The 26,622-nt window shown below is 42.4% G+C and overlaps 1 protein-coding gene across 1 annotated transcript; it reads right to left on the reverse strand.

Annotated features, from left to right (window-relative positions):
* Positions 1-19,069: 19,069 nt before the first annotated feature.
* On the reverse strand, positions 19,070-22,546 carry Il17a (interleukin 17A). The gene is made up of 3 exons (XM_005377658.2): positions 22,343-22,546; positions 21,060-21,271; positions 19,070-19,934 (listed from the first exon to the last, which is right to left on the reverse strand). The coding sequence occupies exons 1-3, from the start codon at positions 22,367-22,369 to the stop codon at positions 19,697-19,699; spliced, it is 477 nt and encodes a 158-aa protein (XP_005377715.1). The 5' UTR covers positions 22,370-22,546; the 3' UTR covers positions 19,070-19,696.
* Positions 22,547-26,622: the final 4,076 nt, after the last annotated feature.

A 26,622-nucleotide genomic window follows, 5' to 3' on the forward strand; every position in this document is an offset into this window, starting at 1 on the left:
CCTGAACAACTAATTTGAAGACAACAATATGCAGCATAACAACCATTGTTGAATTCCTATCATCTTGTTTGGTGAAACTCTGTATCATTTGTAATTTTTTTATTTTTATTTTTTATTCTCTTTAATGGTTCTATTAATCTATTACTTTAATGGCTAAAATATAGAGCAAAACTTCCCCTTAAACACACATCAATACAATATAGTGATAGAGAGGCATTTTGCATGAAAGATGTATTCTGCAGAGATATAACTCTGCCTGAAGTGCGAGTGATCCCTTATATCACCTTCAACAGAAAGGAATTTGATCCTCAGGGACTGCAGCTTCCCACATCACTCCATGGTATACTTGCACAATTAAAGGGCCCAACTATGTGAATGTCTCAGGAAAACAAAAAGATTTCAAGACACATTTCATGCCAGGCAGAAAAAATGCTTGCCTCTTGGAAATATAGACCTTCAAATTCTGTTATTTGCACTAAGATTCTGAACAAAAAACAACCCTACAATATACCCAGATGTCAAATAGAGATGAACTTCTGTTTTTATTTATTTACCAGAACTCTGCATGAACTAGGATTGCTGTGTCCCCAGAATGCACTGATATACTTGGTACTCACAATAGTAACTACCTTGGATTTCTTCTGTATCATAGAGAGAATATTATGTCAGTTATGCTAGAATACTACATGCCTCTGAGCCTCTTTGAAAATCATTCTTGCATAATGTATTAAGCTGACAAAGAATAAATGATTTCCAGTGATATCTACACTCTAACATCTGGAGCCTGTGAACGTTACCTTACGTGGCAAAAGGACTGTGAAGATGTGATTAAATCGAGGAGTTTGAGATGGTAAGTATCTGAATTATCCATGTGAGCCCTAAACATAATCATAAGGGACCTCAGGAGAGAGGGGTAAAGAGAGACCTGAATACAGAGACAGACAGCAATGTGAGGATGGAATGAGATTCTTTCTTTTTGCAGTGAGATTTTATTGTGAAATGAGATTCTGTGTAGCAGTCTCTGAAGATGGAGGAAGGGACCATGAGTGAAGAAATCAAGGACTGCATTCTTTCCATTTATCCAGAAGCTCAGAAAGGTAAAGAAAGGATTCTTCCCCAAAGCTCCTGGAGAGAGCATAGTCCTGCTGACACCTTGACTTCGGCCCAGTAGACTGTGAGAGAATAAATGTGTGTTGTTTTAAGCTACCATGTGTGTGAACATTTATTATAAGAGACTAATAAAATGCTATGTGCACCTGAGTGCTTTCTTCTTCTTTGAAAATCTTTCTTGTTGGAATAATTACTCACGGACATGGATGCTTTGCTTAAGCATTCTGTTCCATGCCTGGGGGCGGGGGGCTCGTGCATTCTAGGAATTAGTAGGCACAATGTGTTTGCAATCTCTATGCCACTGTCCTCTGCTGCAAAACAGCGATTCAGGTGCATAGTGTCCAGGATGTAACTCAATTCAATTAATCTGTTATGGCAATTTTCTGCAAACAGTGGTCAGCAGGCGATGCAGGCTGGGAAATACTTCTGACTCAGCTGTCTGGCTGATTCTGAGAGGGAGCAGCAAGGATGCTGTTTCAGTTTGACTGGTGCCTGCTGTGTGGGAGACATTGAAAAGCATTTGGGGACCTGAAGCTGGCTTCTCGCCATCTGGCTGAGATAGGCAAATTTTTACAGTAACCCCAGGGGAAGGAAGTCAGTGTTGGGGGAGTGCTCTTTCCACGAACTTAAACCAAGATGCCTGACCTACATCACTGGCCTCCAAAGCGACTTTCATTCTACTCATGGTAGCTCAAGGTTATATGCATAAAAGTAAACACTGCATGCACATCACATTTCTATAAAGATTACTTGAAATCCTTTGTATTCATCAAGCTTTGAGTTTTCCAATGAAAGGGCAACAGGGCAAAAAGTTGAGTGGGTGATTATTTGCCTGTGTCACGCTGTGTTATGTCACTTGGAGGGCCTCTCGTGCTTCATTCTCCCCTTTGTGTGGCTCTAGGCATGTCAGCTACAGCTGGGTCTCAGCCTCGGCAAAAGAGACCATTTTCTATATGGGATTTATGTGGGAGGAAATTCTGCCTCCAAAATGTTTGTGCTCTGCTGAAATGCTCTTTGGAGGACCACTTTTGAGGGATTTTGGAAAAATACATACTTCTAAGAGGTTGACATATGAAAGTAGAAAAGGAGATTCAATTTTCTGCACCTCCTTCAAAACCTTACCTTGAAGAGTTCAGCACTATGTTAACCACTGCAGAATTAGAGAACAAGGAATCATTCTTTCCATTAACATTATGCCCATGACCTAAAAAGGGAGATAGGAAGAAAGTCAAGAAATATGACCCCTGGTAGTTGGGTCATCATATCTGTTGAATTGATAGATAACAACTGATTGAAACAAGTTGCCATCCTCTCATCCCTGTGACTATTCCTGGTGGGATCTCAGGTTTTTTTCCAGTAGCCTGGTTTCATAGGGCATTACTGTTCTGGTCTGCTCTGATCACCTCCTGCAAGATGGCTGTGCTTGGAGCTGACATGGACCCTTTGCCTGTGAGAAGAGCACAGTGAGTGTTCTTACAACTGATAGAGGAATGAAGGTGTGGAATGACAGAGGGGGGAACCCACAGCACTATGGGGCCATGTACTGAACACTCAGTAGTCCTGTGATTGAACAGTCCTCAGCCACTACTGGCAGGGAGAAATTCTCAGAAAGAAATATTTCTCCTCCAGCAAGGCTGTCTCCTCATAGCTCTGCCCCTGATTCTATCTCTCCTCTCTTCTCGTGGCCTCTCACCAAATTCTAGCACCTTCCATTTGCAGTATTTTTTTTTTTTTTTTGCTATCTCTTTGTTTCCTTGTTGCCTGCTAAGACAAGTTACTTTGGCTTTTGTACCAAATGTTGCCTTTCAGTTTATCTTGCATGTACTTCTTCTCTGGGGACATACTGTGGAATACTTTTAGGGCAAAAGCAGTTAAGTTGGTTGTCATTTTAAATAGAAATTTCTTCTTTCACATGGCTGCAGAAAATAACTCCAGCTGTTTCTGGTAAGCTTGGGATGAAGTTCTCATGACTATAGGGAAGATAGCTTCCTTAGGGACAGCTGGGTCCTCACACCCATGAGGCATCATTACTGCTCCCAATGTTTGTGGGCGTACTGCAAGTTAGACAATTTTGCTACCTACTCAGTTCTACTAGGCTTTCCTGAGAGATATTCAACAGACATTTTCATTGGGAAAATTTTACAAAAGCCACTTGGGTTGTGGTCAGTATTGAGGCTCTGGTTACCACCTGGGTCATCAGCCAAGAAGGGAGAGGTAAGCAGCTGCTCTTTTCATTGGGAATTCACAGCCGCACCAGCATATGGCTGCAATCCCTGTCACACAGGCAAGGTTGGTTTGTAGTAGGAGGAGTGAAAGAAAGAAGAAATGAGAGACCTGGAGTTTGGAGAATTCAGTGCTTGTTCCTTTGAGCCTCTAGTCCCTTTCCCTTCCCCGTTACAGGAGTCAATATGTGTCATTCTGCTAAAGCCAAATTGAAGCCCTTATGGTGTATTTTCTGGCAGGAGAAAGAGGGACTGGAAGAGACTGCTTTATTATACAGGAGGATCAGAGTAGTGAAATGTTGGAGAAACCAAGAGTGGAGATCTTTTTCCACGTGCATCTAGAAGATGACCCTGGAAAGACCATTTCCAATTACACTAGTGTCACAGGAGACAAGTGCAAGGGTTCCGGAGGCAGGACAGGAAAGGAGGTAGAGGTAGCAGGCACTGACCACTCCCTCTCTACATCTGGCCTTGAAAGATGCGGTAGTGGCTGCAGCGATTACCATAAAGACTGGAAATGTGCCGTAACAAAGACAGATCTCTCCTGGACCCGTTGTTTTACAGTGGGCTGCTGCTGCATGTTGGACAGATTTGCTACACCAGTCAGGGCATTGCTTGCCTAGGTCTTTTTTCTGGAAACATTGCTGTAACAGAGCTTGTCTGCTGGGTGCCGTCAGTGGGTGAACTTCTTATAAGCAGTGGAGTCCTACCAAGAGGAAGGAAAAAGGGAATAATGAATGGCTTCATGGAAAATGCAGGAGCCGAGAGGGCAGACATTGGGCAAGGTGCCTTATGGGCAGGAGGAGCCCTGTCACTGAAGGAAAGCACGCATCTCCATTGAGAAAGGCTTCCTGGGGAGCAGAGAGAATGAAGCTGGGGTTTGGATCTTCAAAAGAGTGAAACTCTCAGCACCGTGGGTGTGGGAATCGCTGCAGCAGATGTTCCTAATACCCTCCAGTGACGTAACACCAACGACCTTGTCTTCTGAGACATAGCGATGAACTGAGTACATGACATTATTAACAGCATTTATCTCAGTGTTGCCTATTTGTCTATTTTAAGTTTGCCTTGTTTGACATATTGCATTTGGTTAAATTTACAGGCTATAAAAATATGCTCTCAATCATATGCACTTGAACACTATATATCACTCCGTGAGATGAAGCATGATGACGTCCCTGAAATTTGCCTTTAATGTCTGATGAGAGACGAGAGAGCAGCAGAGTCATGCTTATGCCTCGGGCGATGAGCCCAGTTCCCTGAGACCGGCTGCTGACATAATCATAGGTGATTAAGTTCATGGATTCCTTCAGTCACATCCGGGTATTTAGAATATGGCTCGATTCCGGCCTTACACTAGTCTTCTCAGTAGTGAACTGCTGAAAGCCCCCTTCGGGGCATTTAAAGAGTAATCCAAGGTGAACCTTTAGAAGTATCGTGCACGTTGAGTAGTGGTTTCTCCATAGGACTCACCAAGCAAACTCCCCTCTCCTTTCTGCCTTCCTTTTCACCCTTTTTGTTTAGGAACTAGTAAACAAAAAGAGCCTTTTCTATGCCTCCCGCTTCTCCATCTCCCAGATCTAGAACGATTTAGAAAAATCACTACAGTAACACCTCAGGAGTATTCTGGGTTGCGTAACGAGTGTGGAATATTTCGCTTTTTCTAAGAGAGAAAAAAAGTTCTGTTTAGTTTTTCTTTGGCTGGAACTGAAGCGGACAAAGGGCCTTAGAAGGAAGGATGCACTCAAGTGAATGACATGGACAGGCTCTTTTTCTGGCCCTGCTGTTTCACCCATGAGAATTTCTACCTTGCTGCAATGCACAGGGCATAGGACTTGCTTTCTCCCCTCCTTCCGTCTGGACCTGAGAACGGGGCTAAAATGTTATTGTGGTGAGCATCGCGTGGTGAGCCACTAATTTATCCTGGAGACTGTAGACAGCTTGGTTAACCACACGGCTTGCTGAGTGGTACGGCCACAGAGGCTAGAGAGCTGGGGACTTGTGGGGCTTGTGGGCATCAGCTTGGCTGTCATGCATAGATGAAGCCTAGCTTATCTGGGCCAGCGAAGAGCCTCACTGCTATTTTACTCAGTTACAGCTCTCAAGGGCAAAAGTTAAAATGAGATGCTGTACCATGTGTTCCTTATGTCCTTGCAGAAACTTTGGCAAAGAATCTGAAACTCGGGTAAACAGCTATGAAACTGATGCTTAAACCCAGTGGAAGATATAGTATTTTCTTATAGAAAAAAAATAATTTACAAAATAGACTGTTGCCTGCATATATTTTTCTTTTTCTTCTTTGGAACTTACCTTTGGATGAAATGGTTTACTCATCTCTGATATAGTGAAATGGTATTAATGGTATCTGAATGTAAGGTTATAGAAATACAATTCTTTTTAAAACAGTGCTTATGCTAAAAGTTGGCAGCAGTTAGTTTGAGGTTGTATTCTCAGACAGATGCTTCTTTCATTTTAGCATAATGTTTCTAAAATTCGTGCATATGGTGTGTAACTGCTTTGTTCTTTTAAATTGTTGAATAGAATTCCATTGTTTGGTTATGCTCAAATTTACCTATTCCTTTACCAGTTGATAGACATTTGATTGTTTGTAGTTTTTTGCCTGTTTTTACTAAAATTTCCATACAGATCTTTGTGTGCCCACTTGTTTCATTTAGAATACCTAAGAGGAAGATTGCTAAAGCTTATGATGTCTCCTTAACTGTCAAACTATTTTCAAAGTGACTTGTCAAGAGAGAAACTGCAACAAATGTACTTAAGAGAGCTTTGTTGATTTTTATTTGTGATTCTGTCACCTTCTTCTGATCTTGTGCAGGTACTCAGAACGCTCTCTCTGCAATACGTGTTTATGATATTAATCTGGTTCCAGTTTTATGCTATAGTGCTGAGCAAGCCTTTTGCTTTTTCTTACCTCCAGCTGGGTTCTCATTCATCTTTACTTGGAACCCACCCCAGGTGATACTGATGTGCTTGCTGCAGTCACTTAATCATAGGCAAATATTTTGGTCAGTCATCAGTACCTATTCCCATTCTCCCACTGATTTGGGGCTATTAACAATGCCAGCAGGGGGCTGGGGATTTAGCTCAGCGGCAAAGCGCCTGCCTCGCAAGGTCGTGAGTTCAGTTCCCGGTACCGGAAAAAAACCAAAAAAAAAAAAAACACAATGCCAGCAGATTCTGATTAACCTGTTCTATTTTTGACAAATGTCACAGAAGAGAGGCCTACATCACAGAGGCAACTGAAGTCATACGATAAGGATGAGAAAAAAAAAAAACTTAGAATATTGTGTTTATAAAAATGAGAGCTGAAGTCACAGATCTTAGCAACATGTCCTCATTTAGGGCCCAAGGTAAAGAAGTCAAAGATATACATGTATAGAAAGAAATTAATAGGGAGATGAGGTAGAATATCTCAGTGCCACAGACATCAAAGCAAGAGAGATGCTTAGGAAGGAGAGGGCATTCCACAGGGTCAAAGCTGATGAGGGGTTTAGAAGATGAGAACTGATACAAACTCCTTGAATTTGAAATCGGAAGACTGAGACTTTTGGAAGTGTAGTTTCAGCAAAGTAATAGAATCAGAAACCAGAATAGAGAATTAGGTAATGAGAAAGTGGAGGAAATAGGGCAGATGTATCTCTCACTGAGTGTGGAGGATACACACCTGCCTTCATCTGAATCATCCTTGCTTCCTTCCAACAGGGGAAGAGGTGGATGTCTTTCTGTGCTTTAGACCCCATCTGCCTCTGCCTGAGGACTCTTACTGTCCTGAACATTCTCCTATATCTTCAACCTCTGGCCATTTGATCCTAGTTTACTACATGTTTAGGAATTCTCAGTTTTTAAAAAACAAACCTCGAAATCTGTAATTCATAGGTCCCCATGGTCATTACTCTTTCACCTTGATTTTTAAGGTCAAGTTCTTTGGAAAAGAGCTTTTCTATGCCTACCACTTCCTACCCTTCCAGTAACTCTTTACTCTAGTTTGGTTTCCAATACTCAAGAAATTTCTTTCTAAAAGATTCAATGACTCATTTGTTGTAGCCAACAGATGCTTATTCAGCACCACTTCATCTTTCTTTAGGTGCTCTATTCTGTTGGCTTCTTTTTCCAGTTTTTTTTGGGTATATTTTGAGTTGTTCTTTCTTTGTCTCCTTCATGGACTCTTTTTCTTGATCTTTAGACATCACAGTTCTGCAGGGTCAATCTGTAGCCATCAGAATCTTCCTCTCTGTAGCTTCATATTAGAGGACACCAACAAACCTATGATTTCTGATCAGCACATATCCACACCATGCTTTAGATCCCACCTGCTTTTGCCCAAAGGGCTGTACTCACCGAAGATCTTCAAGTTTACACTTTTCCTGAACTTCAGACTCATTTCTCCATTTTTCCATGGCACCTCCCCACTGGTTTACCCCACAGATGCCTTAAGCTCAACACGTGCAAAGCTGATTCACCGCTTCCATCGTCTCCTACTCTTTTGCTCGTCTTTCTTCTACTCCGTATCAAAGACATTCACCATATTCAAAACATTTCTGTTTCGTTCTTTCCATCTACCCTTGCAGGCCCTATTGAGTCTATCCTTATTATTTCTAAAATTCATACCCTTTAGCAATTTCCACTGCCATTTCTTACTCTTTTCCTCAAGAAAATCACATTATTTTAAAGTACTTACTCCGTTTAGTTTCATTCTTCAAATATATTCTGCAATGGCCTGATATGTATGTAAGCTACTATCAAAGCTGGGAGTAGCATCTTCTCATCGAGGATTTTATTTTACCTTGGATACTTTCTCTTGACTACTTCCTCACTCAGCCACACATTGGGAGCCTAAATTTTAACTGAGCTTTCTCCTCTCCTCCTCAACCTACAACCTGGACTGGTTTTTGTGCACACTATGAAATCTGTCATTCTTCATGCTGGTTTGGAGTCAGGTTCATCAGTTATGTGATTAAATTAGTTTAGCTTCACTGACATGCAAGTGGAATAGAAAATTCAATAGTCATTGGTGATTGTATGTCAGAGTAGAGGACTCCAAGAATCTTCAGGCCAGTCCCTATGGAGTCCTATAATTGTGTTGTCCTTTGTCCTTATGTCCTATTTTCCCCTTAACCAGCTTGGTTCTCATGAGCAATTCTTGCAGTCACTCTTGTGTTCATGTTGTCAGGGCTTTGCTTCCTTTTCCTTGTCATTTTCAATTGGTAAAAATCCCAACCCCTGTTACATCCAAGTCTCCATGGAGTGTGTGCTTGAAGCTGCACTGTTGATTATGGCTGGAGAAAAACATGCAACCCTGCTGACTGATCTCATTTCAAATGTGTGACCACTCACCTCAAGTGCTCCATAATGCTGCCCAAATATCTCCTTACTCTCCCTTTCTCTTATGTGACTATTTCATAGTTTTCTTGTCTCCTTGTACTGGTTATCAACTGACTGCCTTTAATTTCCAAATCTACCGCGATATACTCTTCAGGTCTCCAATCCTACTGACACCATTTTCACACCTTATTTCTTATTTTGTGCAGAAAATACAATCAGAAGACAATGTCTAAACGCCCTACACATCTACCTAGAAAGCCGGATGAATTGGCCGCACTCCTAGCTGAGGCTGACTCTTCCATTTGCTCCATGGCTCCCGTCCCTTCTTCTCAGCTTTGTTGCTCCAGAATTCCTTCCTAAAAATGTGTCTTCAGAGTCCTTGCTTAATTCACATTCCTACAGATCTTCCCCAAATGGGAGTGGCACTGTGCAATATAACATTTGCTGGATACAATTTAATAAATTTTTATATTCTTATATAATGCTGCTTTATTCCTGAATCAGTTATATGTGTGTATTTTTCTGCATTAAAAATAAGGTTATTATGGTTTCTTTGATATCTTGTTGCATCTCCCTCAATGTAAAAGTTCTTAATTCATTTTTATGCAGTTGTACGTGATCCAAGATGTCTAAACTAAAGTTAGACATGAAGGAGGACTTGCTTTTTGGGATAGTAGATCACTGAATTGCAAAGTTTCTGTATCTGGAGGTCTTTAAGAGTAGATTTGATGATATTTTTGTTCATGAGGGTTACTATCTTTTGGCAGAGGAATAGACTGGAAGATCATTCAAAATGTCCAGCGTAATGATTTCATAGTTCTAATCATCTCATAGGAGTCAGTGAAAGCCCCATTTCTCTGTGATGTCACTGGGTAGGTAAAGGTAAATGAGCCAGCCTCACCATCTTTGTCTTTCCAGTAATTGTCATGTCACCCAGGACCAGTGACATGTGTCCCCGATAAGTGTTAGCTGATGACTGAGTCCTACCACCTTCATTTTTACCATCACTGTCACTCATATTTGGCTGTGTGTGGGTACAAGCACACCAGTGAGCACTGTACTCTTTCCAGAAACTTGTGAGAGTAAACTACCTGTGGTGTTTCAGCCTAAGGCACACGAAACACAGGTCACCTTTGATCTCAGCCTTTTAAGGATGTTTGCCTTTAACCACAGAGATCTGTCAACTTCTTAGACATCACCAAGAATGAGCTTCATGCTTTGAGAACCATGTGAGCTATGGCCTAGAATGTACACCCACAGAAGCTGGTACCAGGGCATGTGAGAATGTATAGGGATAAACAAGCACACCTGAAATCTTCAGGCTTCTCTGTATTTCCAACAGTGAGATTCATTTCTTTTGAAAGTCTCTGATATAATTGGAGCGAGTAGTCCAGCCTGTGTTTGCTGTGAGATCCAATCCTTTCTCCACACTTGTTTTCCACCCGCAACTCCTTCACTGAACTGTGAACTCCGAGGACAGGAATTTCTTTCCTTATCTTTGGATCACTTCATGGTTGTTTACGCAAAGAAAATGCTCAGTGTAACTTAAAAAATGGTTAGTTGTTGTGACGTTTGATCTGTGGTGCCGTGGCTGACAGTTGCTGTGTCTGAGAAAAAGTAGTGTGTTTGTTTTGAGTTTGACTTGATGGAGGACCCAGAGACGCTGTTCAGTTGGTGAAGCAGTCTCCTCTCTGCAAGCAGCTCTGTCACTGCTGCTTTGAGCTGCTTCACTGCTGCTCTGAGCTGCTTCCCTGGGGTCCTGTCCTTGTTGCACAGGCCCACCTGTGAGCTTCTTTCTCACTCTGTTACCTTGTAGAAGCACCCTTTCCAAGACACAAGCAAGCAGAAGTCCTGAGACATGGGACACAAGGGGCCAAACCGCCCATAAGTGCATGGGGAGGAGTTCTGTTTCTGCAGAATGCAAAGCATGAGGCTTGAAGTATGAGAATAGAAACAGTCACAAGCGTGCTGAAGTTGAGCAAGTGTTGTCCAAAGCCCAATATGCTGAAGGCTTGGTCTCCACTGGTGGCACCATGGGGAGGTTGTGGAGCCGTTCGGAGGTGAGCGGAGTGGGAGGAAGTTGGGTCTGAGCAGTTTCACTTCAATGACCGGGTGATTGGAATTCACAAGGCTAAGTAATTTACTCAAACTTACAGAGCTCAGTAACAGAGCTCGGATTTAGATCCCATCTCAGCCATGACCGTTTTGTCCAGTAAGCTGTAGCACATGGAATTAGTGGCTTATACAATTTTTTATTGCATAAGAATTTTTGAGACATAGAAAAAGGAATTAATTTGAAAATTATAGCCAGTTGTTCCTCAGACTTCTATCTAGAATACACAAAGAACTGAAAAAAATAAGACCCCCCCCAAATTCAAAGACCAATCCAAAAATGGGCATCTGAGATGAATTCACATTTCTCAGATGAAGAAATATGAATGGCAAATAAGTACATGAAAAAATGTTCAACACCATTGGTTATTCATGAGATGCAAATTAAAACTACATTGAGATTCCACCTTACCCCAGACAGAATGGCAGCCATCAAGAAATCAACCAACATCAAATGCTGGAGGGGCTGTAAGGAAAAAAGAACCCTTCTCCACCGTTGGTGGGAGTGTAGAACAATACAACTACTGTGGAAATCAGTGTGGAGATTCCTCAAAAAAATAGGATTGGAGGTGACATTTGACCCAGCTATTTCTCTTCTGAGTATCTTCCCAGAAGAATTAAAAACATCATACCAGAGTGATATATGTGCATCCACGTTTATAGCAGCACGATTTGTAATAGATAAATCCTGGAAACAGCTCAGATGCCCATCAACTGAGGAATGGATAAGAAAGATTTTAAAAAAATATATAATGAAGTACTACTCAGCCATAAAGAAGGATGAACTGAGGACTTTTATAGGTACATAGCTGCAACTCGAGACCATACTTATAAATGAAATGAATCAGACCCATACATGTAAACATCATATTGTCTCACTAGTGTGAGAAACTGAACAAGTAAATAAGATCCAAAATGTACAATAGATGTTGTGAACTGGAGAGAAATTGTTTGAAAGAAAAGACAAACTGTGACGGGGAAAGAGGAAAGGAAGAAATGGAAAAAGAAAAACTATATTCATACACAAAATAGTTATACAGCTGGTGTCTGTTTACTGAAAAGAAAGGTTTGTGAGGATATTATTTGGACAAGATATCATGCCTATATATTGTACTTTGAACAACTACTATGAAGACAATAATATGCACTGTATTAATTATTGTAACTCTCCTATAAACCGGTTTTGATGTTCTTTTTTTTTTGGTACTGGGAATTGAACTCATGACCTCATGCTTGCCAGGCAGGTGCTGTGCTGTTGAGATATATCTTCAGCCTCCTACTAACCTGTTTTGAAACTCTGTTTTTTTCTCTTTAAAATTAATTAAAAAATGCTAATAAACTCCAACAAAGTCAAAGTGACGGTAAATTACATGTTTTTACATAAGTGGTGAACGTGTTAGCCAACTAACATGAAATTTTCTCAACTAAAATATTTATGTATAAATAATGCTTGGATGTGGGTGCATTTTTAGGATTGGCCCTAATGCACATAGACTTTTAAAAGAAAGGTCAAGCCTTCAGAAGTTGCAAAATGAAAAAAAATGTTGCAAAATAAACCTGTCTGCGTACCCCTCCCCCATCTCACGCCCCTTATTCTATTTGGTGACCGTCTGTCTCAAACAAACAGACCAGCCAGAAGGAGTGGGAGGGGGACGGAGGAGGAACGGCAGAAGTTATCTTCTAGAGAGACAGTGTCCTAGTTCCTTCTTACTGCCTATACGAGCCTAACACAAAGCATGCACAGGTTACACATCCGATGACTACCTGAAAGAAAGAGAAAACTCATCAAACTACCAAAGAGCAAACACAAAACCACCAAGACATCAAGCATGATCCCGCTGAGATTCCCACTTCCTGTCACTGAGGCTTGGTGAGCGCCAACTACAGGGCAGTGACTGCAGGGTGGGCAGCCTGACCCCAAGCTGGACAAAAACCCAAACAAAAGGAAATGGAGGGGCATTTGCAGCAGGAAAGGAGTCACCACCCCCGTGATGAAACGGGACACAGGTAGCAGACGTGGACCCCATTTAGTAGCCTTTTCCTTGTCCATGCTGACCAGTACCTCAGTGGTGACTCAGGAGTTCTTGTTGGCCATTTTCATACATAGCACAGCCCTTTGTCCAGCAGATATGAACATAATAAAATAAACACAATGCCAAATCACCTTTACTGAGCATTTCCTATATCGTAGGCACCATCAGCCTGCTACCAGTGTAATAAGCATTATTTCATTTAGTTGTGAAAACAAATTTATCTTTTTGCTATTGTTATTTTTATTCTCTAGATGTGAAATGGAGGTGTAGAAATATCAAATAAATTTCCTAATGTCAAACAATTACTGGAGCTGTGGTTGGATTCTGTTGGAGCTGGGGGAAGGAGTTTATACTCTGGCTGTAGTTTGCGGTGGGCTAGAAAGGTCTTTGCTCCTCTGACTGTTGCTGATGCTCATGGGTCCCAGCGTGGAAGTGACCATTTTGCGTCGCTGGGGATCCACTCTGGAAATGGACAGTGCTCGAGCAAGGATGACTCATTAGTGTAAGTCACTCACACCTGGGTGCAGAGTGGAAGCCCTCCTGGTAGGGAAACCTTTCCTGCTGAGGAAACAGAAGACGGAAAGGTAGGTCTGCTGGGGAGAGGTAAATACAGGGGTGTTTCTGGAAGAAGAGCATCCGTTCATCCCACAAGTATGAAAAACAGTTCTAAATTCAAATATTCTTCCCTTCCCACCCTAAGTCATAGTATCTGTCCTGAAAATGTCAACATTTGGGTACTTACACATCTTCTTTCTAAGTTTTCTTCCTCCAGAGGTAGCTCACAATCACTTCAGGTCTTGAGATGTTTCGCTTTGAAAACAGTATCACAGCGTGGGGAATTGCAATGGGCAGTCTGTGACGAAGCGCCCGGAAAGGCCTGGCACAGCCAGAGTTCATCTCTGCACACTTTTCTCCAGGGCACGCCTGGTGGGCACTTTGAGGATCTTTCAGAGCCCGGGCATTTGGCAGCAGATCCTCAGGGAGAGTAAGTAGGTGCTTCTCCCGACACGAGCTCAAGCGAGGGGCACTGGGTCACAGGTGAGGGTACGAGTCATACTTGGGGTAGAATGGGCTGCCGAAGGGGAGGAAGCAGTTTTCTCTCTGTCTCTGTCAAAGTGGAGCCTTTGTTCCCCTCCACAGTCAGGTCAGACTTTCTTGCTGACAGCATAGGAAAGAGCCTGCAGACGAGGCCTTCACCAGTGCGGCCTGAAGAGGAGGGCTGAGAAGAGGCTTGGCCAGGCCTTTAACTCAGATCCTGTCCAGCTATGGCGTCCATAATGCTGGAGACAGAGGAGGCACAGCTGCGCAGCCGGAGTGTGACAACTTGAGCAGCACGGCCGGCCCTTGCCTGGCACATAGAAGAGCTGGGTAATTGTGGGACTGCTTTACTTGGTCTTCCCGTTTGTCCTCCTGCTTCAGATGCTGTGTTTTTAGGCCTCAGGTGAACCTGCTGGCAGGAAGGTGAGCCATGGACAGGGAGCTCGGGAGCTCAGGGCAAATGGAGGATGAGGAGGGCGTGTTCATGGTTGTCACACCCCGAGGAGGGGTGGCGCAGGGTGAAGGCTGAGGAATAGGCTGGAATTTGGAAACCTGGAAGTCATTGGTGAGGTGGCAGGAACGGTTCTGGGAGAATGATTGGGAAAAAAGCTGGGTTAGAAAGGGCATTAAGATAGCTTAAGATCATTCCCAAGTCAAGAGGTGGAAAATTACCACCTCAGCATTTCAACTTGTGATATTTTGATTCTTAAAACTTCTGAACTCAGTTTTCTGTGCGCCCCCCACCTCCACCCCAACACTGCTTTTGAATTGATTTGTCACCTCAGGTGTGCTAAGGCTGAGGATGTAATGAAGATGTGACACTGATGACCTCATGTGACCGTTAGACTTAATGTGAGTGGTGCCTAACCGTGGTGTAGACACAACACCGACCCCATGGCTCCAGGCCTTTAGGTAAGCGGAGGACACCGGCAACGGAAGAGGATGAAAGCGTATGTTTGTGTCCCTGTTGCTATGTGCGTACGAGATCTTTTCCCTGATATTTTTAAGAAGATTTGTTTTTTGAGAAACACTTATTAGAGTGTGTAGCTTTCCCGTCTAGAGTGGATTCTAACTTTGTGTTTTGTCTCCTTGAGAGTGTGGCCACTAGGGGATGCAAGAGGCCAGAATTCTGGTGGCCTGGTTTTGTTTTGTTTTGTTTTGTATTGCTTTGTTTCTCAATCTGAGGTTCCATATTTTAGATATTGATTCTATGGTAGGGCTGTTTTTATAATCTGATTTCCCCCTTTCATTATGCTATTGTTTTAAGAATGGAAACAACACATCTGATTCACAAAAAGGTTGTTTTTAAAGCTGTAAAATTTCAGCTCATGAATACCACTCCACATTTTATTTTATTATTTTTTTATCACTCTACATTTTAATGAGTCACTTAAAGTCAGAATTATAAAGAAAAAACTACCCATTCCTCATAACACAGAGTAATTTGTTGGCATTTTCATTGGCATTTTCATGTATTTACTTCTTGTTTTTCAATGTCTTATTTATCATTCATGATTTTTATCTATGTACTACATTTTGAACATTTAAAAAGGTATCATGTTTTTATTCACAGAGTTCTGTTTTTCTATACATCTTAAATTGTTTTGTTATAATTACTGGGGCAAAAAAGATGAACATTTTCAAAGCATTTAGATGATATAATTCCTTTCATTCTAGCGGCATTAGACAGACACAAAACATAATGGGTAAGTTCAATAATAGACTAGTAAGAGGTGAATGTCACGGAGAAAAACAAGCCAGGGAAGCTGGGTGCCAGGGTGATCAGGGGTGGATTCACCAAGAAAGTAACACTGGCAGAAATAAAGGGAGAGTTTGTTCAGCAGGCGGTCAGTGGAAGGCATCCTTCTGCTTTTGTTGCAGTGGGCCCCCACTCCACTGGATGGTGGGTCTCCCGTATCAGTCGCTGACCCACCTGCAGTTTGTCTCTGGAAACGCACTCACGGACACACTCAGAAGTGTGCCTTACTAATTTCCTAGGTGCGTCTCAATTCAATCAAGATGAACAACCAAAGTATTATAATGTAAGTACAGTGGCGACCCTGGAGTCAGAGAGGAGGGAGAGAGGACACAGATGTAGACGAGGGGTTTATCACTGATCAGAGGGGAGGAATTTGGGGCAGAGAGAAAGCTGTTTCTGGCTCAGGTGAGTAGGCAATGCCATTCCAGGAGCCAGTTTGGGAGTAAGTTTGGTGAACATAGTTTTGTCTCTGTGGACTTTAAGGTGTCTGAGGACTCCTGATCCGGGTTCGGTTCAGCACTGACTTTCCACTGTGTATCAGATCAGGTGTTAATGTTGCTGCTGTCAGTGGATCACAAACTGGTTAAATGAATGAAGCAGATAGAATCTGTGGGAGCAGTGATAAGGATATCCCTGCTGAGCTCGGTGTGAAGAAGAGAGAGGCTGATCTAGGGTAACAGGGGCTGATGAGTCTGAGGAGCTCTGTAGAGCAGACGATGCCCATGTGGATGAGCAAAGCAGCAGGATGAGCAGAGCAAGGGGGACAGGCTGTGCCTGGAGGGCCAGTGGTGGTGAGGACATTCAGGCGGAGAGGAAGCACGGCGCAGGTGCTGAGGTCAAGAACGGCATAGTGGTGGCTGCCCAACTATTATGACCGGAAGATAAAACACCACGGAGGCTGTGGCTCGAGACAGATCAGGAGAGGGTGACTGAGGGCACTTTCTGCCATGTCTGACGGTGCCACGGGCAGATGCTGGAGGATGGGTTGAGGGGGACAGGAGCAGTGGTGGGAGGAGCAAGTGGGGAGCTGCAGAAATAACCGAGGGAAGAGATGAGACAAGATGAAGTCCTGAACCTGGGCAGCGTGGTATTGAAGGTGAGGAAGGGAATCTGTTTGAAAACATTTGGGAGGTGAAAGTAGCAAGACTGGTGATGTGTAGATGTTATTGGTGAGGGGGAGGAAGAGAAGAGATGGGATGGAGAAGGCTCACTGGTTCCTAGCGCGATGGCTGTGTGGACAGTAGTGCTCACTGGGGACTGTGAGAGCAAGCAAAGCCCGTCAGGGACGGGGGATACAGACTGTGCCATGGTTCAGATACACATTGTCCCTACAAGTTCCTGAGCTTCACTTGATCCCCAGTGGGGCAGTGGTGAGGCAGCGGAACTTTAAGAGGTGGGACCCAGTCCGAGGTACGCAGACAGGAGGGCCTCAGTCTAGGAAGGGCATGAGCATGCACAGGTCTCATGGCACTGTTTTGAGGATGGGTTGTTCTCAAGAAGCAAGCCTGGCGCCTTCCCTGAATCCTTCTCCTAGGTCCTGGCCTCTGACCTAACTCACCCAAGGGCACAGAAAGGAGCCTATGAGGCAGGTATGAGAAGCATGAGAAAAGTTTGGTGCAAGTAAAATAAAAACTGAATCGCATTCAATTTCAGAGTAGATTTAAGTTTCAAATCATAGCCACCCCCTCTCATGGCCCATCTTGCCCTACTTCGGAAGGTCTCTGGAGGTTCTTTAGCCAATTCCTAACCGGCTTCCTGGAAGCCTGCTGCCTTCAGTTCTGCATTCCCCAGCCTGCTGTGGCTCCACCTACTGGTGGAGTAAAAGTTCTTGCCCTGTGATGCCATCCACCAGCAGATCCTTACCAGATGCTAAGCAGTTGCTGGTGTCTTGCTTTTGACTCTCCAGAACTGTGAGCTAAATAGACTCCTTTTTCTCCATAACATTTCCAGCCTAAGGTATTTTGTGATAAGAACTCAAAATGGACTAACACAGAAGACAACTGTCTCTTCTCACCCAAAACACAATCCAGTGTAAAATAATGGTTCAGGACCATAGACATACATATGCTCTTCTCCTGTCTGCCCCTAAAAGAAAAACAAGTTTTTCTTTTCATCAGTCAGGAAAGAATAAATAATGAGCAGTATGTTTTTAGTGATGAGTTTTGAAGCATTAAGCTGTGAGAACCTGAAAGTGGTAGGTGTATGTGGATGGCCTTTAGGAAGCTGGTGACTGGAACAGCCACAAGAACAGAGATGTAAGAGCACAAAATGTCACTGAAGGAGGGGTGTGGAGCTGGAGAATTTGACCTCAGAATGAGGAACCTGGAAAGAAGTAGAAAAAGGTTATGGGCCCCTAGGTGGAGCCGCAGCAGGCTGGGGAATGCAGAACTGAAGGCAGCAGGCTTCCAGGAAGCCGGTTAGGAATAAGCTAAAGAACCTCCAGAGACCTCCCAAAGTAGGGCAAGATGGGCCATGAGAGGGGGTGGCTATGATTTGAAACTTAAATCTACTCTGAAATTGAATGCGATTCAGTTTTTATTTTACTTGCACCAAACTTTTCTCATGTTTCTCATACCTGCCTCATAGGCTCCTTTCTGTGCCCTTGGGTGAGTTAGACCAGAGGCCAGGACCTAGGAGAGTGGCCTCTGTTAATCTCTGGTGGACCTTACTCTTCAAAGGAAGCCCACTTTGGGAGAGACTCTGGACGTGCTAGTTTGATAACAGTGTCTCCTCTCTGCACTTTCATTTTCATATCAAATTTTAGTTTAAATTTTTGGGAGGTGCTTCTATTTTTCCCACTTGATCTTTAGTTAATTTTGCCATGACCATTATTTTATTTGCTTAATATATTTTGGAATGCTTCTGTCCACAGCACTGCCTAATAATATGAGAACCTTGTCTTCAGTTGTCTAACAGGCACCTGAAATTGAGAACTTGGACTTGAGTGATTCCAGAGCCTGTTGCTTAAAGCCATCTTCTGCTTTGCTCTCTTGGTGGATTTGCACACTCTTCTCACTAGGAAAGAGCTGAATTTGCTGAAGTACAGTTGTTCCCCAGTATCTTTGGGGGATTTGTGATGGGCATTCTCCACAAGATGACAAAATCTGCAGATGCACAAGGCCCTGCTATATATTGGTAGGATGCAGGATATACGCATCCTTCTGTAGACTTTAAGTCATCTCTAGATGACTTATAATACCACACTGCGTAAGCGCTATGTAAACAGTTCTTATCCTGTGTTGCAGAGGAAATAATGACAAGGAAAAAAAAGCTGTGTGTGTTCAGTACAGACCCACTCAACACAGGGATAATCACATTTCTAACCCCTAGTTGGTTGTATCCAAGGATACGAAATGTATGGACGTGAAGAACCAAGTGTGCTTTTAATGAGAAAGAGTCAGGAAACAAATTTTCCTCCCAACGTTTATTATCACAGAGTGATTGCGTTACAAGGGTTAACAGAGCAGAGTCAGACTTGCCCTCCCTTTCATCCCTTCTATGAAACCTCAATAATTTAAAAGTTTAAATTAATAAATATGAAATTAGGCTTAATCCTTCTCCCTTTTCAGTCACATCATGTGCTTCTAAGAGGCAGAAGGAAGAAATCGCATACTCATACATGTGAAAGCTCACAACCTTCCTGTTGCCACTTCATCCTATGTAGGATTTCTCCAGATGGAACTCTCACCTTTCTCTAAAGACTTAGGAAACAGATTCATAAATAGCTCATATAAATACATTTTACTTTTTAAATAATAAAATTTCCAAGACAGGTAACTCATTAAAATGAAATCTTATGCCCCAAAGCAATCTCAGGACAAATTAAATACATAAATAACTTAAAGCAGTGAGATAAGCAAACAAGAAGCAAAATCAACCTTCCTCCCTGGTGAGAGAGGGCAGCGATCCCGACCCCACCTTGGAACGGTGTTACTTCCCCAATCTCAATAGGATGAGCTGTTTTAAGAACTCTAGCGAGTTTGGTCTCAAGTGGGGCTGGGTCTTAGGAGGACAAGGGTTCTTGAGCCCTGGCTCTGCTGCACAGAAAGCCTCACTGCTTCTGGCGGGCAGGACCAGAACTCTCAACCCACGTGGTGGACGACAGGGGAGACACAGGTGCAACCCACAGTGACCCTCATCTTCTCCAGGCGGAAGGACAGCGGGCAGTTCTGGGGTTCCCTCCGCAGGACCAGGGTCTCTTGCTGGATGGGGACCGAGCTCATGAGGTGGTTCTCTTTGCCGTCCGCGTTGATGCAGCCTGAGTAGCGGCATTCGGCCTCCCAGATCACAGAGGGGTATCTCTCAGGGTCCTCGTTGCGGCTGCAGGGGACAAAAGCAGGGGGGAAAGTGAATTCCAGGTGAAGTAGAAAGCGAGTCCAACACGAGTACTGAAAAGGAGGAGAATTCTCTGGGTGACAAATCATAGGTGCTGCAAAATTTCTACACAATTATAGTCTGAAGAACTTTGGAAAACACTTGAATTGAAAAAATTCAATTGAAAAAAAGTAATTAATTGCAGTGCCAGTGATCAAATTTGCCTTGTGCATGTGAGACACACACTGTACCACTGGGATGCACTTCCAGCGCCCAAACTTGTATTTTCAAGCAGATTATCATAGAAAAGAAGGCATGATCATTTCCCCATTCACTTTCTTTGAAGAATGAAAAAATAAGTTAGACCACAGAAAGGATTTAAATGTGACACAAAAGATAAAATTTTAGGGTACATTTGACTAAGAAAAAAAAAAAAACCCAAAGGAAGAGTAGACTTGGAATGATGTAGGAATAAGATCTGTAATTGTCTGTTTGATCTGATGAAATTTATCTTGGGCAGCGGGATTCCATCAGAGTTTTAATCCGAAAATATTTTCATGAGATACAGCTGAGAGGGATGTAAAAGGCTAGAAACCAAAGCGTAAGTCCCTCTATTCCCTCCTCTTTCCTTTCCCCTCCAGTTGAATAAATGATTTGCTTTGACTTTTGATTTATTGGGATGAGGCAAAAAAATCTTGTAGGCAGGTAAGTCTGGATGTTTCTTATAACTGAGGCTTATTTGCATAAGGTCAAATGATCAAAGTTCATTTTTTATCAAATCCTTAAAGGGGTCTAAATATTGGGAACAGTAAGGACATGTCAAGTATAGATATATACTTCTTATTCAACATAGATATTTGAATATGATTACTACTAATTTGCATTAATGTTTGGGGTCAGTGAGCATGAGCTCTCGCAGGAAAAGTGTTAGGAAAAGTGTTAGGAGGTGTGGTGGTGTGTGCTGTGTTGAAAGCAGTCTGTACAATGAAAGTTTGAGAATCACGGCTCTACACAATTACCCTTCCAGGTTGGCGGGTTTCTGAGTAAGATCATGGTCAGGGTGACTTAACTGGCAGGATATGCAAAGGAGAGGTGAAGAACATAGAGATTTTATTTGAGAAGTTTACGTACCGGAGAGTCCAAGGTGAGGTGGATCGTTTGTAGTAGTCTGAAGACCTCCTGGAATTCACATTTGGGGTAAGGGGATTAAGGATGCTCAGGTTGACCTTGACATTCTGGAGGTAATTCTTGCCCTCCGTAGGAGTTGTACACCCTGGATTTCGTGGGACTGGAATTCCTGCCTTCACTGTAGCCACTAGACTCAGCAGCAGTAGTGACGGTAACTGCTTGGTAAAGAGGAGAGAGAAGGGAGACTGGGTTAGAGAAGGGAGACTGCGATTTTTGCTGAAGAATTTATTTTGATGATTGATTGCTAATCATAAGAAACATTACATTCTGAGAAAAACTATACTAAATTTTCAGATAAGTTAAATGAAAAACTACTAGATGAACCAAATCATGTGAAAATTGTGAAATAGTACCCATTTTCAACATCTTTCTTTTGACTTAGGAAAAATATGTTGTACAGGGTTGGCAGTAATTTCAGTAAAATGTCAAGCCACACCATGTCAGCCATCCAAAGTACATGCATCACTGTCAGGTCAACGGGAGAACTGATGCCCTTGGTTTTCTAGGAGGAAATATCTTTCTGCACCCTTGTTCTTAATCCTACCCTTCTATGAAGCCCTGTTTGAAGCCCTTGGAAGAAAGGGCTGTGGAAAATCCATAGGTGTCAGTATTCATGTTAGAAATGCTGTTTGCACCACAGGCCCAACATACAACTGAGAACTAGCTCTCCCTTATATTTTCTGAATTCATAGTGCATTGATTCTGTAGTAAAATTGCATTTTAAATTAAAAATTTTACAAAGCCCATTCATTTTAAAGCACAGTTAACCGTATATCTAAATAAATAATTCTGATGTACTAAGATTATGGTGTAAATATAATGGAAACAGAGTTTGTTTCCACAGCTTTCAGGCCCTTCAAGTATAGCAACCCATTTTAGTACAAATTAAAGAAAAGTGCCGTGGGAGAATTACATTAAATACTTTGAACTTAGGAAAACAGATTGTCAATAACTGCTCTTTTTTTTAGTGCACAGCATCATGAGACTCTTCTTATGTGGTTTAGCCCCAGTATAGCAATCTTTCAGTTTTAATCTCACCTTTCAAACTGATGTGTATCAGTTCTTGAAAATGTTGCCCAATGATTTAAGCATCTACCAAATGTTTCATTTCCTATTCTACATAGATAGTATTCATGGATTTCCACAGAGACCAGCATTTCATGCCGCTGGCCACAGATACAATCCGGCCCGAGTGTATAAGCATAGCACATCAGTGCAGGACTCACCACCGAGGAAGGCCTCCCAGGAGACATTGCTGCTTTTCCTGATCAAGCAGTGCTGGGTGCGCTGCCTCTGCGGTGAGGTGGACAAACTGCAGCATTACCTTCTGTCTTTTTATAGGCCGTTGCTCCTATTGTGGTCACTTACGTTGGCGTGTAGCAGTGGGTTCAGGGGTGACACTGTTTTGATTAAAAGTTCCATCCCCGAATGAGGTCAGAGAAGAACCACCGCTTCATGACGAGGGATGTCTGCTCTGAAGGCAGGTGGGAAGGCGGAAGTTCATGTTTCCTGAGACTATATCCTTCTCCTGCACATCCAAGTGCTAGTGTTCACTGGAAGCTGAGCAAGGATGCTTTACTAAGAGTCAGTATTTATATTGAAGGGCATACCTGAAGCTGGGGTAGAGCTATGCTCCCTTTTGGTGGCTCTTATGGAAAGAAATACTTGCCATAATATAGAGTTCTTCTGGTGCCATGTGCCTTGATTTTCCACTTGAGCTCTGCTTGCCTCACCAGAGTCTCTGGCCAGAAATTGTGAAGACAACTACAGAAACTACTTACAGGGCACTACCCTATAAACAAACTAAATAAAATAGATAATTAATGATAGGATACATTATATTTAACTAAGTTTAAAGACTGTTTGGTTGTATGTCTACTCAGGTCAAAGAAGTAATAAAGACACTGAAGAGACATGAGGTTTACTATTTAGGCATGTCCAGCAGCTGCTGTATCTCTTTCAGCACTGGGGATCAAACCTAGGACCTCTCACATACCAGGCCAGTATTCTACTTCTGACCTATAGGCCCAGCCCGGTAGGTGCTGTTTTGTGGTTCAAGCTCATGAAATCCTTTAAGGAGGAGTGAGATGGACGTTAAAGTACAGGGAAAGTGGCTGGACAAAGTGGGGAAAGAATTGAACATGGAGATGGAGACTAAGGAGAGGTGATGGAGGTAGAGAAAATGAGGCAGCAGGGAGTAGAGCGTAATACGACAGGAAGGAAGAGAATTAAGGGGGAACAAGAAGGAAAGAGAAAGAAATACCTTTCTGTCTTTCTGCTCTGTCAGTGACATGACCTTTGGCTTCAGGTCCTTGAGGACAGTTTCGCCTCAAAAACAGAAAAACAGGACATAGATGATAAAGATAGGGGGGAGGCCCCAGTGGATTCAGGTTTGGATGGCTCCATGTCATCTTTTCTATAACTCCCATGGTGTCAAATGTAGCCCTGTACACAACACGGGGTCTTCACATGTAGCTTCCGAGTTCTCTGACACCTGGCTGGTTATTCAGATGTTTCTTTTATTATTATTATTATTATTATTATTATTTTAAAGATAAAGGGGGGAAACATTAACAGACATACAACATTTTACAACATATCACAAGCACAGTACAGACAATACAGAGTTACAAACAAAGTGGTAGGGAATTAACAATGGTTGTTGTATTACATACTGATATCTTCAAAGTGGCTTCTCATGAAAACAGATATAGACATGCAACACTGGTCAACCAAAGACTCACTGACAGTTTCTTTCAGCATAGAAATAGAAGACAGAAGAACAACCATGTTAACCATCCTGTATATACATACATACAAAATTTCTCCTTTTTTCCCTTCTCTTTTCCCGCATCCCAGTTGCCCTTTACTCTTCAGTGGTTTCCTATCATTTCACAGTGTCAGATGTCTCTTGACATTGACTTTTTCAGGAAACCATGAGCCTCTTGAACACAGGGAGCAACTGTATTAGTCTTCGTATCACTTGGCTTCATGTGTAGTCAATAGTAAGTGCTCAATATTTTGAATGACTTACAGTATGCACAGTGCTATTTCAGAAGTTTGGAACCTTGTTTCTTTTTATAATCCAGCTGCATCCCAATGACCCTGGTAAGTGCTCTAATACCTTGGCTCTCTAATCTGATGCTTTTGAAGGTAGTACGTCAAGTCATGTCCTGTTCTGAACACCCTAGAGTGGAGGTTCCTTCTTGCTGCTTTTGGCAATGATGAGATGGAGAAGAATGTTCCTGCGATCAATTCTTTTGACTGATGGTGATGGGAAAAACTGACTCTAGCCATTCTCCCCAGTGCTGTTTCCCATGGCAACACAATTGAGCCGGTGTGCTGTCCTTTGAAATGTTTGCATGTGTTGCATTTCTGTTTTGAAATAAAAAAAATTTCTGTTTTGAAATAAGGGTGGAGAAACAAGAAGCACATTCACAACAGTGTAAAAATGATTATTGTGATGTCGTGGTTGAAGTTGGGGCCGATTTCTCAGCCATGGGCTTAGCTCAAGCTAAGCTTGGAGGCCTTCATTCTTCCAACTGGAAGAGCAATGAGAAGCACAAAGAGGGTGTGCGGAGGGGCCAAGGCTCTTCCTTTGTTTGTCTGCAGAGGGGGCTGGCTCAGGCTTGGACCTGTCTTTCAATGTGGAAGGAATGCTGGACCGAGGATTAGGGTGCCTAGAACATGTGCAAGAGGACACCTTTGCGTGTGGCTCTGCACCTCTGGGTCTTCCTTAATCTTTTTGAGGTTTAGTTTTCTGCTTTAGAAAGTGAGTTTTTTTTTTGTTTTTTAACCAAGTAGTTCTTGATTGTCGGTGACATTTGGAGAAAGAAAATGATAGAGGATAAATAGGAGCGGTAAGTTGGAGATGTACCTTTGCAGTAATTCTGTTCAGCGGTTATCTTCAGGGTTACTGTTCTTGCTGTCCTGAGGGCTGGAAGCAGGTGAGCACAAGCAGCGAGGAGCTGCAAGCTGCAGCCTAGGTGTCTGCACTGGGGGTGGGGACAGAAAGTGCAGAACAGGGGACCGGGAGGCTTTTGTAGCCCCAAATACTCATTGGAGGGGATGATAGCACTGAACTGTTTGTGGGCTTATTGATTCAGGGAAATAAGTTTCAAGGCTCTTTGAAATTATTAGGCCATTAAATAGCATTCTTTCCTACTGATAATAAAGAATGATACAAAGGATGGTAGAAAAATTCTTACTTTAGTGCCCAGGAGAAAGTATTGTGGAGTCTTTTGTTTAGTGAGTTGGAAATGTACACATTGCTAAAAATATGAAATAAATACAAAAGGTGATTTTTATTTATTGCTGAAGTGGTAAGGTTACTCTGAGAGACCACTGTGCTATTAAATTCTATTCTGTAGACTTTCTTTAAAAAAAAAGAACTCCCCACAATGAATGTAATCACTATGTATTACAAACACTTACTAATAAAAAAGCACAAGGAAGAACAACTCAAAGCAATTTGAGAATAAATTTAAAAAATAACAGTGGTCTCTGCATAACAGAGGCATGATGTCATTGTCAATAATTAATGTGTGCTGTAATTAAAAAACAATTATTTGAAGAGGTGAGTGCTGTGATATGTTGTTTACTGCTGTGCACCAGATAGAATCCATCTGTGCTGATCTGATGGGGTAATGGATAACTCGGCAGAATTCTCTTGGGTTTTAAACCCCGGTGCTGATGCTTTGAAAATGGGTTCCCACACAAAGAACCATGTCAAACAGACACTCCCAAGGAAGCCATGATGTTTTGTTTGTAGTTTAGAGAGAAAAAAAGATAACCATAACAATGAAACTGAGTTTCAAAACAGGTTAGTTGGATGGTTACAATAGTCTTCATAGTAGTTATTTAGAGTAGAAGATACAGGCATGACACCTTTTCTACACAATATTAGCATAAAACTTTCCTTTGAATGAACTGAGAGAAACTAGCTCTATAACTATCTTAACTATCATATGTATACATACATTTTTCCCTTTCTTCCTTTCCCCTTCCCCATCACAGTTTGTCTTTTCTCATGAACAGTTGGATGGTGATGTTAAGCATGGAGAATATTTGTGATTGTGGCCACTTGGAAGGTCTTGGGGGAGTTGGGAAAGTCAGGATTTAATTGAGATGCAGATTTAGACCTAGTTTACCAGGATAGATCATCTACTCCCAACTTGCAGATATCAGTACTGTTTTCTACTAGAGGTTTATCTCTGAGATTGAAAATACTGTCTCATAAGAACCAGAATTTAATGCATAAGAAATTAACACGACTATTAAGTATACATTTAATCTCAGAATCAACCTAAGAGTATCATTGCTGCTTTCCTGGGTAACAATGTTATGTGTTCCTCACAGCAACGCTTCTGACTGACAAACTGATAGATGGGAACATTCCAGAGATGGATACAGGAAGAAACTACGGACCTCACATGACATGATGGGTTTAAGGCATTATTAGCAACAAGGACATTTCATAGGGAGTTTGCAAATGTGCTGGTATGGA

The sequence above is a fragment of the Chinchilla lanigera genome, unplaced genomic scaffold (assembly GCF_000276665.1).
Source record: "Chinchilla lanigera isolate Chin_1 unplaced genomic scaffold, ChiLan1.0 scaffold00010, whole genome shotgun sequence".
Classification (NCBI taxonomy): Eukaryota; Metazoa; Chordata; class Mammalia; order Rodentia; family Chinchillidae; genus Chinchilla; species Chinchilla lanigera.